At 35.4% G+C, this 16448-nt stretch overlaps 1 protein-coding gene across 2 annotated transcripts; it reads right to left on the reverse strand.

The window, feature by feature from the left end:
* Positions 1-710: 710 nt before the first annotated feature.
* LOC127100623 (uncharacterized) lies at positions 711-2292 on the reverse strand. 2 transcript variants are annotated; one of them, XM_051037862.1, is made up of 2 exons: positions 1771-2292; positions 711-1381 (listed from the first exon to the last, which is right to left on the reverse strand). In XM_051037862.1, the coding sequence occupies exons 1-2, from the start codon at positions 1786-1788 to the stop codon at positions 839-841; spliced, it is 561 nt and encodes a 186-aa protein (XP_050893819.1). In that variant the 5' UTR covers positions 1789-2292; the 3' UTR covers positions 711-838. The 2 variants fall into 2 exon arrangements, with proteins under 2 accessions (XP_050893819.1, XP_050893818.1); XM_051037861.1 differs by having other exon boundaries at positions 1767-2290.
* Between the last annotated feature and the right edge of the window lie 14156 nt (positions 2293-16448).

Here is a 16448-nt window from a genome sequence, read left to right on the forward strand (position 1 = left end):
TCTACATTCACGACAGATATTTTTTTTCTTTGCCATCATTCTTATTGTTAATTGTCATGGTCATAGAAATTTTCAATAGTACTGTTACACATCATTCTATTTCTGACAATGACATTCAAACAAAGTAGTACTAGTTAAATGTTTCTTATCACTTCTCCAATCATTGACTTCAAGGTTATAATACATCCAACCTGCCAATGTTTATGAAGTTCAACTATCCTTATTACATACCATATGCCTGATCTCATAATATTTTCTTCATAATATGTGTCATTCCTATCTATTAACCTAACAAAAAAAATTGATAGTGCTTAATCATATCCTACGATCTTATCCAGTTCAAAAGATTAATCTCTACCGTTACGCATAAAATATATATCGTTGAAATCATCTCCCTCAAAATCAGGGACTGCAAAATGGATCAGACTCGTCTGTTTAACTAGTCGAACTTAGATATATGGCACACCCTTCTATTTTGTCCGTCCCACCACGTTATACGACGGGCACGGATCTAAACGGAATAAACAAGACTTTTTTGCCGCTTTTTGACTTTATCACTGACAGGGCCCTTTAGGTCCGCTCCGTTTTTTAGTGGACCGAGTCAAGATAAGATTTCTGACCCACCTCCTACTTTGCCCACCCTCACCCCTAATATATAAGGCATGTTATCAATAAATATCATACAATAATTATATTTTCATACCATATACTATTGCAAAATTTATATAGCTTTAAATCTAAATTCCAAAATGCTAAGTTAAACGAATGAAAAGTATCATAGTTGATAGTTACATTCAAGTTGAATAACAGTTACATATATATATATATAAATATGAACCTATGCTGCTGCATCCACTTCCTGAGTAGTAGTTTCCTTATCTCTAAAAGACTTATTGTGAAGATCTCTTGTGATTTGAGTTGTTGTATCCAAGAAGTACAAAAGAAATGATGTGAAGCAAGAACAAACAAACATAGGTATAGGACCATAAATCCATAGGACAAGGGGAATTGACAAGTAGAAAGCCCTTAAGCCGAGAGACCAAGAATAACTTCCGCGGTTCAATGTTCTCGCAACGTATTCAATGAAGTCCTTTTTGCCTTTGATTGCCGGTGTGGTGATTAAGAAACTCACATGTGCATAGTATCTTATCGATTGCATATTACATAGAAATGCGACAAGGAAACATAGCGATATAGAGAGCCGTTTTATCGACGAGTTTAGAGAACTTTTGTTGCCATAGACTAGTTTGGTTTCTGAGTCATTGCTTGCAAAAACTCCAATAAGTGAACTTAGTGTGATTGCTGTTGTAGCGAGAAGAGTAGACGCCATTATATTGTTGCGAATTGTTTGAACCGCCAAAACACCGTTTTTCAATGGATCCTGAAAACAAACATTATGTGCAACAACAAAAGAGAGCTTGTTACGATCAAAACAACATATGCAGACAATAGAGATAGTTATGAAAACATCTTCATTAGTTAGCGCATATTTCGATACACTGCGATTCTGTCAAATTCATTGTCAATTCAAAGACAAACATGCACTTAGAAGTTAGATATGTCTAAGAAAATGAAACTCGTACTCAACAATCTCACAAGGTCATTACATTGGTAGACGTTGAATCGAGATTAGACGGTCTAGATCTGGTCTCGATCCAACGAATACTACTGATGTGCTGACTGCGTGAACGTGCAAGATATCTAAAGACATCACAACATATCAACAGACAAATATAAGCTAGCAAAAGGAGAGAGAGATTACTGACAGACATCATGAAAAGAATCCATTGATAACGAGTCTGAGCATTCAAACCAATAACAGTGATAGATGGCTGTCGGATTATAGCATAGAGAAGCCAAACATGATACATTAACAACACCAACATACCAACAGGCACCAACACATAATCCAACTCCTCTATTTTCATCTTCTTTCCTTTTCCTTGTTCAAATCAAACTTTACCTTTCTTAATCTTTCGCTATTCACTCACTAACTCACATTATTATTAGTGTAGTGCTATGCTATGCTACCCCACAACATAACACTCCAAAAATGTGTTGAAATTCAAGAAACTATTCTCACTATACAATTTTTCCACTTATACAAACTTGCCTTTTTTCTTCTAAAAAACGAGCAAAGATGCTATTCTCTTTATTCTTTGTTCTTTCAAATAGTAAAGTTGTCTACAATAGTTACTAATATTAAATCCATCTTATGTCAAAAGAGAACAAAAAGTGGAAAAAGATGCATCTATGCAGTGAACCACGTTGTTCAACTGTGTCTGAATTTGATTTATGAAACAAACAAAATAAATTTAAATTGGATTACAGATAAGGTGCAGTGATGTGAACATAAACAGTTCTAAATGGATGTGACATTAGCATATAAAAATTAAACAAGTGTCCATTTCATGTTTGGTGGAACTTATTTTGTTTCATAGTAACCATTGTTTTTCTTGCTTTTTTGTTTTTAAAAGCAAAGACAACCTTAGTTCTCAAAACATTACTTTCAGTTAAAGTTAAATAATGATGTCTGTAATTGTGTCATCTTCTGTTACTTACTCTCACTCTCTTTTGTTAAATATTAATATGATTTTTAAAGAGATTCGACGAGTACAAATTCATATCTTCTGTCAAAACTTGTTAATAAGAGGTACATTTCAACACTCCTCTTCAAGCTGAAACATTTAGATGGAATGCATCAAACTCGTTATTTATGTAAGTGATCTTTGGCCTTCAAAGAGATTTTGAGAAGAAATATGGTTAGTTGATAGTTCAAACCAACAAAAGAAGTAAAAAATCTCACTAGATTTAATCTTTTCACGAATAATTCCTAAGAGAAACACATAGACTCTCTCATAATCCCTACGTCAGAGAGCTCTCTCACACACACACTTACACAAACACGCACACAACTATTATACTTTCAATAAATACAATTGATCCCAACTGTGGGACCATGATAAAAATAACTTAGGCAACATATACATTTCCATCACTGATTGCCTCAACCGTCGTCCTCAAGATAGTACAAACGTGAGCGTCACGTCAACCGATAGCAATTTTGGCAATGATCATCAGGGCATAGTGTAACGGTAAATTCATGACCACTGAGTTATTGGTTAACTCAACGTCAATAAAATCAGAATCACCACCGCACTTTTATTATTTCCAAAAGAAAAGAGCAAAAGTACGAACAAAACCCAAAGATAAGAAGTTTTCAAATCAAAACTAATAAAATGTCAGAGATTACAGATAAGGGGGTTGGTTACATAGAGGGAAGGTATTAACATCCAAAGTGTCCTAGGTACTCCTAGGGAGCCCTTTTTGTGTGTAAGTGTTTTGGTTGAAAAACATATTTGTTTAAAAATAGAATGAGGGGATGCGAAAAGAATTCATTATTTACATTTTTGTGTTTGTTAAGACTTTTGGTCTTATTCTTATGCCTACGTACCAACATAAAAATGAGGGATCAAAATCTCGTAGTTTATGGTAAAAAATTCAAAGATGGATGTGTTGGTTTTAACAAAAGCTTAAAGATCTTTTGTTATCAATGGGAGAATACTCAACCAAACATCCACCGATAATGAGGGCTTTACAACATTTAAGAGGGAGGGCTCCAACTTGGATTCAATTAACAAGTATGTCACTAACGCCTAATAAATGGAAAGTCTTACACTTAACATATCATGGAATGAGAGAATTATATTCCAATCAAAGATAACTCAAATCTAAATGTTTTTTCTTGAAAAAGCTTTAAAGGCAAATGACACAAAATAGCCAAAAGGATTATATGAGGTTGTTAGTTCTTTTTTATCTTTCTGAAAGTAAAGTCAATATGATTAAGTTCATTTACAAGTTTGATTAAGAAAATAGTTTGAAAATCAATGGCATAAGGCCAAGGTTTCTACTCATTAAAATAAGTCTAAGTTGGAAAGCATAAGCAAAGAAGATTTTGAAAATGAGAGGGAAATTTTGAAATTAAAGAAGAAGGAGGAGATGAAGAACTATCCTAGACAAGATTTAAAAGTTTAGAGTTGAAAAGATCTAACTCATGGGAAGCATCCACAAGACAATAATGTCAGATAGAAACTCATTTCCTTTGGATTGTCAAACAACAAAGCCATAATCATCCAAGAAATTAATAAGAAGACCAAATGGTATCAAATAAAGATAACCAAACATCCAAGCAAGCAGTCTTCAATGTCCTTTTGATGTAACAGATGAAAAGTCCCTTGAAACATATTCACAGAGAGAACATCAAATGATAACAATAAGATCAAAATAACAATTTAGACCAAGATAAAAAGTGTATCAGATAAACCCAAAGGAGTTCCTCAAGCTTGTATCAGATGAATGGAATTGACTAAGGTTCTTGATCTCAAAGTTAATGGCATTGGCCAAGTTCCTTCCATAGCTTAGGGATGTTGTCTACTCTAAGTCCAAAGATCCAAATCAAGTCACAGACAGAGGTCCAACAGACCACCAGTGTATTTTTTAGGATTTTTTGTTTTTATTAAGTGTTTTAAGGTCCTAAGACCACAAACAAAACAAGATTACAAGCACACATATAATACAAGCGCAAAATATGGCTCAAGTGATCAAAATGAAAATGAAGTATAAACAAATTGCATGAATGTAAATGACACTGAATGATAAAGTGCAAAAACTTCAATTGCATTAAAGTAAATGACACTAAAATAAAGTCAATATAAAGAGATTTTAGTGAATGTTAGTGGAAGAGGAAAAGATTATTTTTAGCCATTTTTTGGAGAACGCTCAACCATCCACTCACAAGCATGAAGATATGAACACATGTCTCATTCATTAGAAGGGCTCCAACTTGGATAAATCAAAAAGTATGCCACTAGCTCTCACAAATGGAAAAGGAGCAAAATCTTCACACAATACCATGAGGAATAGGAGACTTATAATCTCACTTACAAAAATGCTATTGCCTTCGGGACAAATTTAGTGATATGTTAAGCAATCGTAATTGGACTTTTGTAGAAGTCACAACTATCTGAGGTCGGTCAATAATAATATTGGTGTCAATGCATCCTAAAGACAAGGTATCAAGACCAAGCTCCTAAAGCATACCAACGCAAAAATAAGAGGGGATGTACCTATCTCAATCAAACTCCTGTTGATTCATCTGACACAAGGTCATTGATGAATCAACTAGCATTTTGATCTATGAGAAATCATTGGCCAAGCAAAGATTGGGGAAGAAAGTGAGATGAAGATGGAGAGATGAAGTGAAAAAGATCTCAAATTGGTCATGGGATGAACCTCACTTGATCAATACCATCCATTCATCTTAAGGGATGAAGTTCAAACTTCATCAACCCCCTAAGTCCAATGGTATTGACCAAATCAAAGTCCAATTCAATAAAGACCAAGGTCAAACAAAAGTTGAGTCAACACAAAGTCAATAAAATAGCTCAACAAAACAATAAAGCAATTAAAACAATTTAAATCAATTTTTAAAATGAAGAAAATAAATTTTAGAAGGTCAAAAACGTAAAATCCCTTCAAATCATCAAAGAAGTGGCCAAAGGATTTATCATATGTCAAACAAGGTCAAAGGACCATTGACTAATTTTTTTGGCATTTTTTTAAATTCAAAACTATTTAAAAATCAATTAAAATAATTAAAAAAACAAAAAAAAATCATTTAAAATATCAAGCTTAATCCAAAAATTATTTTTAAATCAGAAATGAGAAGAGAAGATTATTGTGAAATTTTGGTGGTGGTCCCATAATTTTTGGATTAAAAATGAAATTATAATGAATTTTGTAAGAAAATGCTAATTAAAAATTAATTTGGAAAATAAAATAAATCTGGAAAAAAACAAGGGCCATCAGATCTCCCTCATTAATTGAACTGATGGTCAAGCGTGCGCGTTCCATGGTGCACTGCAGTCAACGCGTGTACACGTTTGGTATTTAAAAGGGACAGATCAGATTAGAACATGGCCTGAAGATTTGAGGGTGTGGGATGAACCAACACACCACCGGAGCCCTAGCTCCGATCATCTTCTCCGGCTAGCTTCGCCGGACTGGTCAAATCAAAAGTTTACAAAAAAGAATGGATCATATACCATTTTAAAGAGAAAAATGCAAGGAATCTGAATATGACCTCCAATTCTTCAAACTCTCACTCTATAATCAGAAAAGTGAAGTTGAAAGTTGAGGTACCAAACTTGAGTTGCTTCGATTCGACCTCAAAACAACTCAGGAACATTGCCTACATTAGTAGGACTTCAATCATCCACAAATTGAGCCAAGGTCTTAAGAAATAAGAGAGAGTCAAAGAGTTGAAAATTGAGAAAACTCACCTTCGGGTAGCAGCTTTGGAGGTCAATTCTTGATGCATTTCGACTTGGTTCCTCTTCCTCTTGCTTGCAGGAGTTGAATGGGATCAAAATGGCAATGAATCATTGGAGTTCTTGCTCACAAACAAAAGTTGAACAAGAGCTCGATTTCAAGTGAAATTCTCAAGGTATTCTATGTTCTGAGGTTATGGAATTGATTGGCACAACTTGGGCAAAGGTCCCCCTTCAATCTGAGGCAATGCACTTCAATTTATAGGCAAAGCAATTTATTTCTACACCATTCAAAGTTTGAACCAAAAAAAGCAATTTCATGTGCATGGGCATGTGTTTAGGCCCAAATGATCATTGCAATCCACTCAAATTCGTACCAAAATTATACTGATTTCATTACATGAGGCCATGCGAGGTTGTACAACAATTGAGTTCAAAAGTTGCTAAATTAAGCCATGAAAAGAATCTATGAGGAAGTCCTCTAATTCTAATCCAAATTAAGTGATCTTGGACTCTTTTGAAATCTACCATTATGGGAAACAACTTTGATGTTGGGACTTTTTAAATTTTTAGCTTGGAACATGGTGAATTCTGACCTTAAAGTTGGAAGAATCAAACATACTTAGAAATTTTCTAAGTTAAAAGTCAAATGAACCCTTTTTCTACCTTGAATAACTTTTGATATGAGCTTCAAATGACTTTGGTTCCTTCTACAAATTTGTATATATTTAAATTATCTTCAATTTGATAAAAAAAAAATTGACACCATTTGGAGTTTTCATGATGGTGTTATGGATTTTAGAAGTTGAGGAAAATTGCTTATTCAACGATGAGGACCAAAATGGACCTATAATGTTTCCTCTTGGTACATGCCCTTGCAAATGGAATTTGATCTTTCTCAAAGAAGAAAAGTTGGATAAGACATCTTGAAATTGATAATGAAACTTGGATAATCTTCATATCATACAAATTGAGGAAGTTATGGTTCTTGGAAGTTGACCTTCTATCTACGGCACAAACAAAATGACCTATAATCTTTCACCATAAAGATGAACTTCCAAGCAAAATTATATCTTGATGCCAACTTGAAATTTGTTTGGAATGTCATAAAGAGTAATGTTTCTCTTAAAATCATTTTCATATGACAAACAATGTAGGAGATAGGGTCTAGGGAACCCTAGATTTGACCAGTTGACTTTTCTGGTCAACCTCCTTGAACCAACTTGCACACTTGAAGTTCCTTTGCTCTTTGGGGCTCATGGAGGATCATATATTCTTATGATGATGAAAAATGAAGTATCCCTTGATATATTTGACCAATTGTTAAAGAAACTTACTGAGGAAGACACACAAGATACCCAAATGAATTAGGGCTTCCTTGACAAACAAGCTTCAAACTCTTGATGAATTCTTGATAAAAATGACAAATAAAGAACACAGGGATCCATATATGATGTTTAGAGCCAATGTGGACTTTTTCTAACTTGATCCCTTGCATTGAGGGTTTCAAACCATTGTTGTGAGCTTGATGAGGCACAGATGAGCACACACATTACCTACAAAAGAAATAAAGCTACACTAGACATATTTTTGTATTTTTTATTAGTAAACAAAGAAAAAGAGTATGATACAATCAAATATACTTGGTTATATCTCCCAACGCAAATCCAATGAATGATAGATGGGGAGGATACCAAGATGTGGTCCCAATGCCAATGCAAAGCTATGCGATGACATGAGGTCTTAGGGGTTAAAATTGGGGTCTTACAGCTGCCCCTATTTAAGGTCATTCTATCCGGGGACGTGAAGGTTAAAATCTTTGTATCAACGTGGTAGAATGGACTTAAATAACAACAACAAGAAACAAAATTTTGTCCCTAAGAGACCTCATGATGCATATGATATGAATGCAAAATATTCTTTGTGGGGGATGTATTTCCACAAAGGAAAATAATCTGGGAGAGACTGAAAGACCATAGGAGCACAATGCGTTCCGTAAGGAAAACTCACTGAGGGGACAAATACTTTGAGGATCAAAAGTTATGCGTAGGCCAGACTACGACTTAAAAACTGCTGGAGACACGAGGGGATTTCCACGAAAATAAATCAATGGAAAGACTCGGTCTGGGGAAGAAAAACTGCATGTATCAGAATAACATAATACAACAGGAAACCTCCACTGGGAAAAGGCGTAAATCAGAACGAATCTAAAATACCCAACCGTTTAAAAGGAAATTCGATTTCACAAAGAAATACGAATCCAGACTCTATTGGGAAGAAAAACTTCAGCACAAAAGTAAAAGAGATATATTATCTACTACCTGTTACTGGGTAGGAAAACAATACACTCGGGTAGAGGGACATTTGTTACCGGTTACTGGGTAAGCATAGCCTACTGGGGAAAATAAAAAGTAGGATTTACAACTACCTGTTACTGGGTAAAAGACCAAACATAGGATTTACATCTACCAGTTACTAGGTAGAAGACCAAAGGAAGAATATATGTTATCGGGTTACGGTAAACATATCAAGGATAAACTACAGGGAAGAGTCATCAACTGCCACTTATTGGGAAGCTTAACAAAGATGCTAAACCACAAGAAGATAAGATTTATATCTATCAATTACTGTGCAGAACAGGGAGAATATCTGTTACCGGTCAAGGTAAACATATCAAGGATAGACTACCAAAAAAAGATAGGATTTACAACTACCAGTTATTGGACAGAAGACCATACATAGGAGAGTATCTGTTACCGGTTAAGGTAAACATAGTCTAACCTAGCATGCTCGTTTTATTTTTTCGACTTCTTTTTCGGTCGTATTTTGATTAGCTTGGGCCTTTTAACCGGTCAATTTTTATTTTAAAATTTGATCAAAATCTCTATGTTTCCAAGAAGTTTATTTCACACTGATCATTTTGGTGCATCCTTTGTAATTTTTTGGGCATTTTTGCGCCCAATTTTTATTCTTTTTTATCCGTTTACACCTGCATTTTTTAGGGATTTTTGTGCCCTTATTTAATCTTTTTGGGCCTTTTTGCGCCCACTAATACACTTGCCTCACATTACATCCACTTCATTCTCAACAGGATAATTTTAGGTTATTATGGTATTTAATCCTATTTTACCTCGAATGTCTGAAAGTTGTTGCTATTCATACCTTCGGGTCCAAGAAGATTAAATAGGGGCAGCTGTCATAACCCAAAATTTGCCCTCCCATTTTCATCTGACTTTTGACCCTTAATTCATCTGCATCTTCATGCGATATACATTCATGTACAATTTCATTTCTTAGATAAATATCATTAATTCAGAGGTTGGTGTTCATGGCACATGTGTTGGGTAAGTTCTTCTTCATGGTGTTCTCAAGAATCAAGCATATGGCATCATGGCATTGGATCCGATTATGAACTGCGGGTGTGATTGGCTATTCTTTTATGAACTTGGTCATTTCATATGAATTCAAGACAAGGTTTTGCAATTCAGGGCCAAGCCAGAGAAATCAAGGTCCATTCCATCAAATTCATGTCTCATGCAAGTTTCATTCAAGTACAATTCAGATGTTCAACACAAGACATTGCAAAAGGGACTTATCATTACAAAAAAAGTCTCAATTCATTTACAAAGAGGTTCTAGAAGACCAAATCTTACAAATTTACATATTTTGACCCGCGGTTGACTTTTGGTCAACTGTTGACATTTTGGTCAAACAAGTTGACCAAAGTCAACTACCTATTTCTAAACCCTAATCTCTATGATTTCTTCTTTCACAAGCTATCTCATCTTGGTCTTCAAGCTTTCATGACCCTTAGTGTGTTTTAAAAAACTTGTTGATGTGCCACAACTTATTTCTTGGTTCATGTGTTGATTTCATGTTTCGATCAAAACCTCATTGCAAGCCTTTTCATACTAGCCCTGCAAAACATACCAAATCGCATACATAATCAGTCACCAAGAGCAATGTGTAAGACCCCAATTTTGTCCCTAAGATCCCTTATGGCATCATATCATAGCATTACATAGCCTCAAGGATCTTTGAGCATCTTGCCTTCCTTTCCCTTTGGGTGGGATCTCCTGTGAGTGGTTTGAGATTACCAGACATGTTTGCATTATATATCATTGTTTTTCTTGTTGTAATCACTAACCAAAAGCACCAAAAATATGTCATCTAACATTTGTTTTGCAGTTCAAGCAATCATCAAGTCAGGCAATTCAAGGTTTTCCTTTGTACAAGAGCTAATGGTATTTTCTTAGTTTGAGGACTACATGATCATTATATTGAGCTTATATGAGCAAGAGGTTCATTTTGAAGCAAATTCCCCAAGTGGTTGAGGCTCAAATTCATCAGGCATTGTCAAGGTCATCTGAGGACCATATGGTCAACTGTGCAGTCAATTGAAGGCTTTGAGGTGTGGGAAATGATTTGAGACATCCCATTCATGTTCAAACAAGGCCTATTCATCATTTCAAACATCTATCTTGAAGATTTTGAAGCCATGGCAAAAGTTTCCCAAAATGGAAAGTGACCTGTAATTTCAAGTTTCCAAAAATGGCAAGTTTTTGGTCCACATTCAACTTAACTTTCCAACATCAAAGAAGCTTCAAATGGATTTTTGGTCAACATGAAAGTTGAAGATCTTTCTCTCCCCTTTTCAAAAAGTCTCATATCATGATCATATGATAATTGGTTGAGAAGTTATGAACAAATGATTGCAAAGTATGCTTGGAACTTCAAAATGCCATAACTTTTGCTACAAAACTCCAATTTGGTCCACTCTTTTTGCAAAATGCTCCTTGTGACCAAGAGATTACAAATCAATCATTGCCTTGCATGAAGAAAGCTCACATGATCAAGTGTCCATTCAAGTGCATTTTGGAGGGAAAGTTGGTAATTCAAATTTGGTGAATCATACAAGCCAAATACCAATTCTATCTTGCTTATTGGGTGATTTTGAGTGAAAATGAAGCTTGCATGGCACTGTTCACGTGCACCTTAACCATGCATACTCACACTTGCATTTTTTGCATAACACCTTATTTCTCCTTAATTTTCAATTAGCCAAAGCCTAATCTCAATTTCAGCATGATTAAGGGACCATATATAAGTGAAATGTTAATCACAATGAGGGAGAATAACAGAATTTGGATCAAAATTGCATTTCCCTCTCAATTTTCTCTCTCTTCAAATTTCAAATTTCTTCATCCAATTCCACAAAATTCTTGCATAATCTGGCTTATCATGCATCATTGATGAAGTTTCAACCATTAGATTGAAGAATTGATCAAGAAATCGTGCAGATCCAAAGCTTGAACATGAACATGGAAGCTTCAAATTGAGCTAGATTCAAGGTATTACAAGTGTTAATTCTTGCATCAAGCTTCATACCAAGATTGAGGAAGCAAATCTGGACATTTTGGAGCCTTGAACACGCGAATCCAGCAACTGTCATCTCAAACCAGGTGAAATTCGAATCTCATTATTTGCCTTTTCATTGCCATGAACTTGTAGATCTTTTGATGCTGATGATTCTGATATAAGTAGATCTTGAAATGGATGAGTAATGAGTGAGATACGTGGATTTAAAGTTGTGATATTGATTTTGTTTTCCTTCGATCTGCTCAATCTATGGAGTTTTAGGTCAAATAATTGTGATATTCGTGTTCCTCATTGCGAGACGGTTCCAACCATATGCGTTTTATTGATTTCTGGAAAAAAATTAGATGCGTACCACCGGAATTCAACCGGAGAAGACGACCGGAATCACTATTTCGGCTGTCTGGTTCAGTAGCTTAGGGTTTTGTTTCCAGCGCCTTTTACCTCACTTACCTGTGTTCGAACCTTGGCGATTGTGTTTTAATTCCATTTGTTTTCTCCTTTTGATTGAAACGCTGCGTTTCAATTAGCGCTTGGACCTTCAGCGCGCTGGTTCGATACCTGGCCATGCATGTTTCCTTTAATTCCATTTTGATTTTCTCCTTGACCATGCTTACATGTGCTCAATTCCTGGCGCATTGCATTTCTCCAATTTCCAATTGGATTTTCTCATTATCCTGCAATACATGTGTTCGATCCCTGCCTGATGCATGTTGCTGAATTTTCATTTCAAATATCATTTTCCATTATTTTCACTTTATTTCATTTTATTTCATCAACTTCTAAAAATCATAAAAAATAGTAAACATGTCCAAATTGATCCAAATTATTTTCCACATTCTTGTGTTGATGTCTATTATTTTTTGATGTTAATTTCCTGATTTTTGTGCTGCTGGATTTTTAATTGTGCTTGCTTATTTGAACATGATGCCAATTTGCTATGTTATACTAATTGCTTTGTGAAATGCTCATGGTTTATCCAATTGCCTTGAAATTTGACATGCTTGTTCCTAACATGTGACATGAGTTTTGAGAATTGGTTTGGCATTTTTATCATTTAATATCACTGTTTTAGACACATGAACATATGGTGTGACAATTCGTGTCACATATTTGATGTTGCATTTGTGCATTTTCATTTACATATCATCTGAACTCTCCTGGACCTAATTTTTTGCATGATGTTCATTCTTAAAATGATAAACTTGCATAAAAAATTTCATGATCATTGGATGCTTTTCTGTTTTGATTTGGATTTTCTATCTTTGATGTCCAATTTTGATCACATTGCTTGCCTTTGCTTTACCTTGATCATTTGATGGCTTTGCCTTATGAATTGGTTTTGGTCCTTTTGAGGACTCTTTCTTGACTAATTGAATGTGCTTCATGTGAAATATTGACTTCTGTTTTGGTCATTTGACTTGCCTTTGACCCTAGTCTTTGTACTAGTGGTTTGTACTCACCAATTGTGCTTTGTGTTTCAGGTTTGAGCATTTAGCTTTGATGATTGGTGTGGCCTCATTATTTGAGATGCCATTTGCTTTGAATACTAACTCTTGTTATGTTGTAGGTCCATTGATGTGATGAAATCACTTGAGTGCTTGCACTTGTGACTTGCATTGTGTACATATTGAAAAGTTACATTGTTGTCTGTTTGGTTTTCTGAATACAATATTAACTATTTGAGCTTTTGTACAGGTACATTAGTTGCTAGCTAGCTTTTGCTTAGCCTTTGCCTTGATTTGTGGTTGATACACCACTGAGGTAGTTTAGCCTTCTTACTCCATGTAGTCTGGAAGTCCTGTCACCTTTTTGGCAGGCATTTGGCTGAAGTCCTCCTTATGAGGCCATGTTTGTGATTGTTTACATTTGTGCCAAAGACCTCTAAATGAGGCATGTTACTTGTTAATTCCTCCTAAGTGAAGAGGCAATTGACAGATAGAAGGGATTAGCAATCAATCCCCTGTCATTCAGTGAGTCTTTCATTATGCTCGCACTACGTGCTGATGCTCTTGAATAAACACCCAAGATCTTGTATAGAGTCAGTCAAGTGGAATAGGATCCCACATTCTGGATCCCCACACTTTCTTTATCATAAGCTCACCCAGGCCAGGGTTAAGAGCATGAGGTCTCATCCTCATTTCTTCATTTCATCAGCTTCACCCTAACTCTCAATGTTAGTGGTTAAGAGCTCACAGGTTAACCATTACAGTTTGGCTTGTTTGTCGAGGTTGATATGACCCCTCTTGACTAAAGCCCACCTATTTGATTGAGCCTCTTGATTGTATATAGTGTGTGATGCATTGTTTGCTTGATTGCTTTGCATGTGTTTATTTTTTGCTCATTCGTTTGTTTTGTGGAGTTAGATGTAAGTCCATCTATTGGCATTCTGTTTCCTATCTTGTTTTGAGGAGTTAGATATAAGTCCATCTATTGGCATTCTGTTTCCTGGTTGTTTTGTGGAGTTAGATGTAAGACCATCTATTGGCATTCTGTTTCCTGTTTTGTTTTGTGGAGTTGGATGTAAGACCATCTATTGGCATTCTGTTTCCAGTTTTGTTGTTAGGAGTTGGATGTAAGTCCATTGATTGGCATTCTGTTTCCTCTTTCTGTGATTCTCTTATGAGACTTGCTTATTGCTTTTACCTTGTGTTGCCTAATTCCAAAGGAACTTACTTGGATCATCTCTATGATCTTGAGAAAGGAATTCCTATTGTGGCTTTATCCCTTAACCTCACCTCTTGCATGCTTAACCTTGATCCATACTTTCTCATCCTTAACCCAAACCAAAAAACTTTTGAGCAAACATTTGACTTGTTTTCAACATTAGAAACCTAAGCCTTAGGCTTTTGATTTTCAAACTTTCTTTTCATAATACTCATTTTGAATTGAACCTTTAAGTCAACTTTGACCATATTTTGTACATACTTCTAATTGGTTAATGCAACTCACTCAAATGTGTTTCTTTGTGGTTCCAATGTCCACTTTCTAATCAAATTTTTCATAACCTTTAGCTATTAGGTTTGAGTTATCTTTGTGGTAGATATAATACTCACCTATGTCCTTAGTGATGGACAATAAGTCTTCCATGCTTATTATAGGGCATAATCCCTCACTAGCATGTCGAAGCTATCCTCACATGGTAGACTTGTGGTTTTTCAGGTCGAGTTTTCTCCCTTTGATAACAAAAGACCTTAAGGCTTTTGGACCAATCAATCCACTCACTTGTTTTAAAATCTTTTACCCGAACTACGGGGTTTCGATCCTTATCTTTCATGAAAAGGTACGTAGGCAATGGGTTCATCCATCCAAACACAAAATGTAAATAAACTTGTATATTCTTCTCTCATCTCTTCAATCATGTTTGCACAAAATAATTTCATAAACAATAACCTTCGCAACAAGTTGCGAAAAGGGCTCCCTAGGAGTACCTAGGATGCATTGGGTGCCTAACACCTTCCCTTTGCATAACCAACCCCCTTACCCAGATCTCTGACCCCCTTTTACTAGTTTTGTTTGTAAAACTTTATAGGTTTTTGTTCTCTTTCTAACCATTCCTTTGGATAAATAGAAGTGCGGTGGCGACTCGACTTTGTATGATTTACCTTGGATCTAGTTAATATTTCCAATGGTGACGAATACACCGCTACACAATGCATAGTTTACATTTGTACATGAGCCAACACACTACAAAAAAGCAAAGGAAAAACAAGTTTTCGAGTGTGTAATCGGTTACGCAAAACCAGGTAACCGGTTACACATACTTTCACCAGCCAGAAAGACCCATTTTCGTGTTGGTAATCGGTTACACCTACTTGTTCAACACATTCCAGTAGCCTTTTTCCACACATTTTTTAGTGTGTAACCGGTCACACAAAACCAGGTAACCGGTTACACCTGCTTTGAACAACCAAAAACAGCTCAGAAAACACATGTTTTCGTGCATGAAACCGGTTACAACTGCACCAGAAGTAGAAAAATAGGAAATTTTCAACATTGCAGAACCATGTTCACCATTCCAAATCATTGCTAAACCAGTTCCAATGCATGCATCGATTCACATAGCAACCTACACTCAATTATGCAAATAAGCCTTCATGCATTGAATTAAACATTCCTAATACACTAACACTCTTCAAAACTCCAACACATGAGCTACACTAACATCACCTAACTATCATAACAGTCTCTAAACACATCAATGACAATTCCAACTAATATTTTACAAAAAATTTAATACCATTTACTCCATAACCATCTTGTTCATTGAATCACATAACATTAAATGTTGCCCTAACTTCCAACCGTCGCTGCCCGAGAAAGTTGACCAAAATAGTTGGGAAATGCATTTATATAAACTCATCACTATCTTCAATCTCGGGGATCAACCATTTTCATCAAATCATTACAAACTCAGTTTTCATCCTCTCAATTCCTCTTCTTCAATTCCTCTCTCCACACTAAAGCTTTATCACCATTGGAGCAAGCTTCACATTGAATTGTGTCACAAGTTGAGCCAAACCTCATACATTCTACACTACTATCACGCTCACATTAACAACATCAACAATAACAATTATGTTCAGAATTTTCAGAGTTAATTTTTGAAGGGAAAAAGTTAATAGATGAAGTAGAAGAGTCAAAGTAGCATACCTTTGTTTTCTTCATCTTCATCACCTTCAAATTTCAGCAAGTTTCAAGATAATCCTCCATTTTGCAGGTCAGCGAATTTTTATCCCTTCT

This window comes from Lathyrus oleraceus, chromosome 7 (genome assembly GCF_024323335.1).
Source record: "Lathyrus oleraceus cultivar Zhongwan6 chromosome 7, CAAS_Psat_ZW6_1.0, whole genome shotgun sequence".
Classification (NCBI taxonomy): Eukaryota; Viridiplantae; Streptophyta; class Magnoliopsida; order Fabales; family Fabaceae; genus Lathyrus; species Lathyrus oleraceus.

Bases quoted from the DNA above. Each gene is read 5' to 3' on its own strand.
- LOC127100623 (XM_051037861.1), bottom strand. From the start codon at position 1,928: ATGAAAATAGAGGAGTTGGATTATGTGTTGGTGCCTGTTGGTATGTTG. The intron at 1,382-1,766 runs GTCAGTAATCTC...GTTTGTTTTCAG, and splicing joins GGATTCTTTTCATGATGTCT to GATCCATTGAAAAACGGTGT.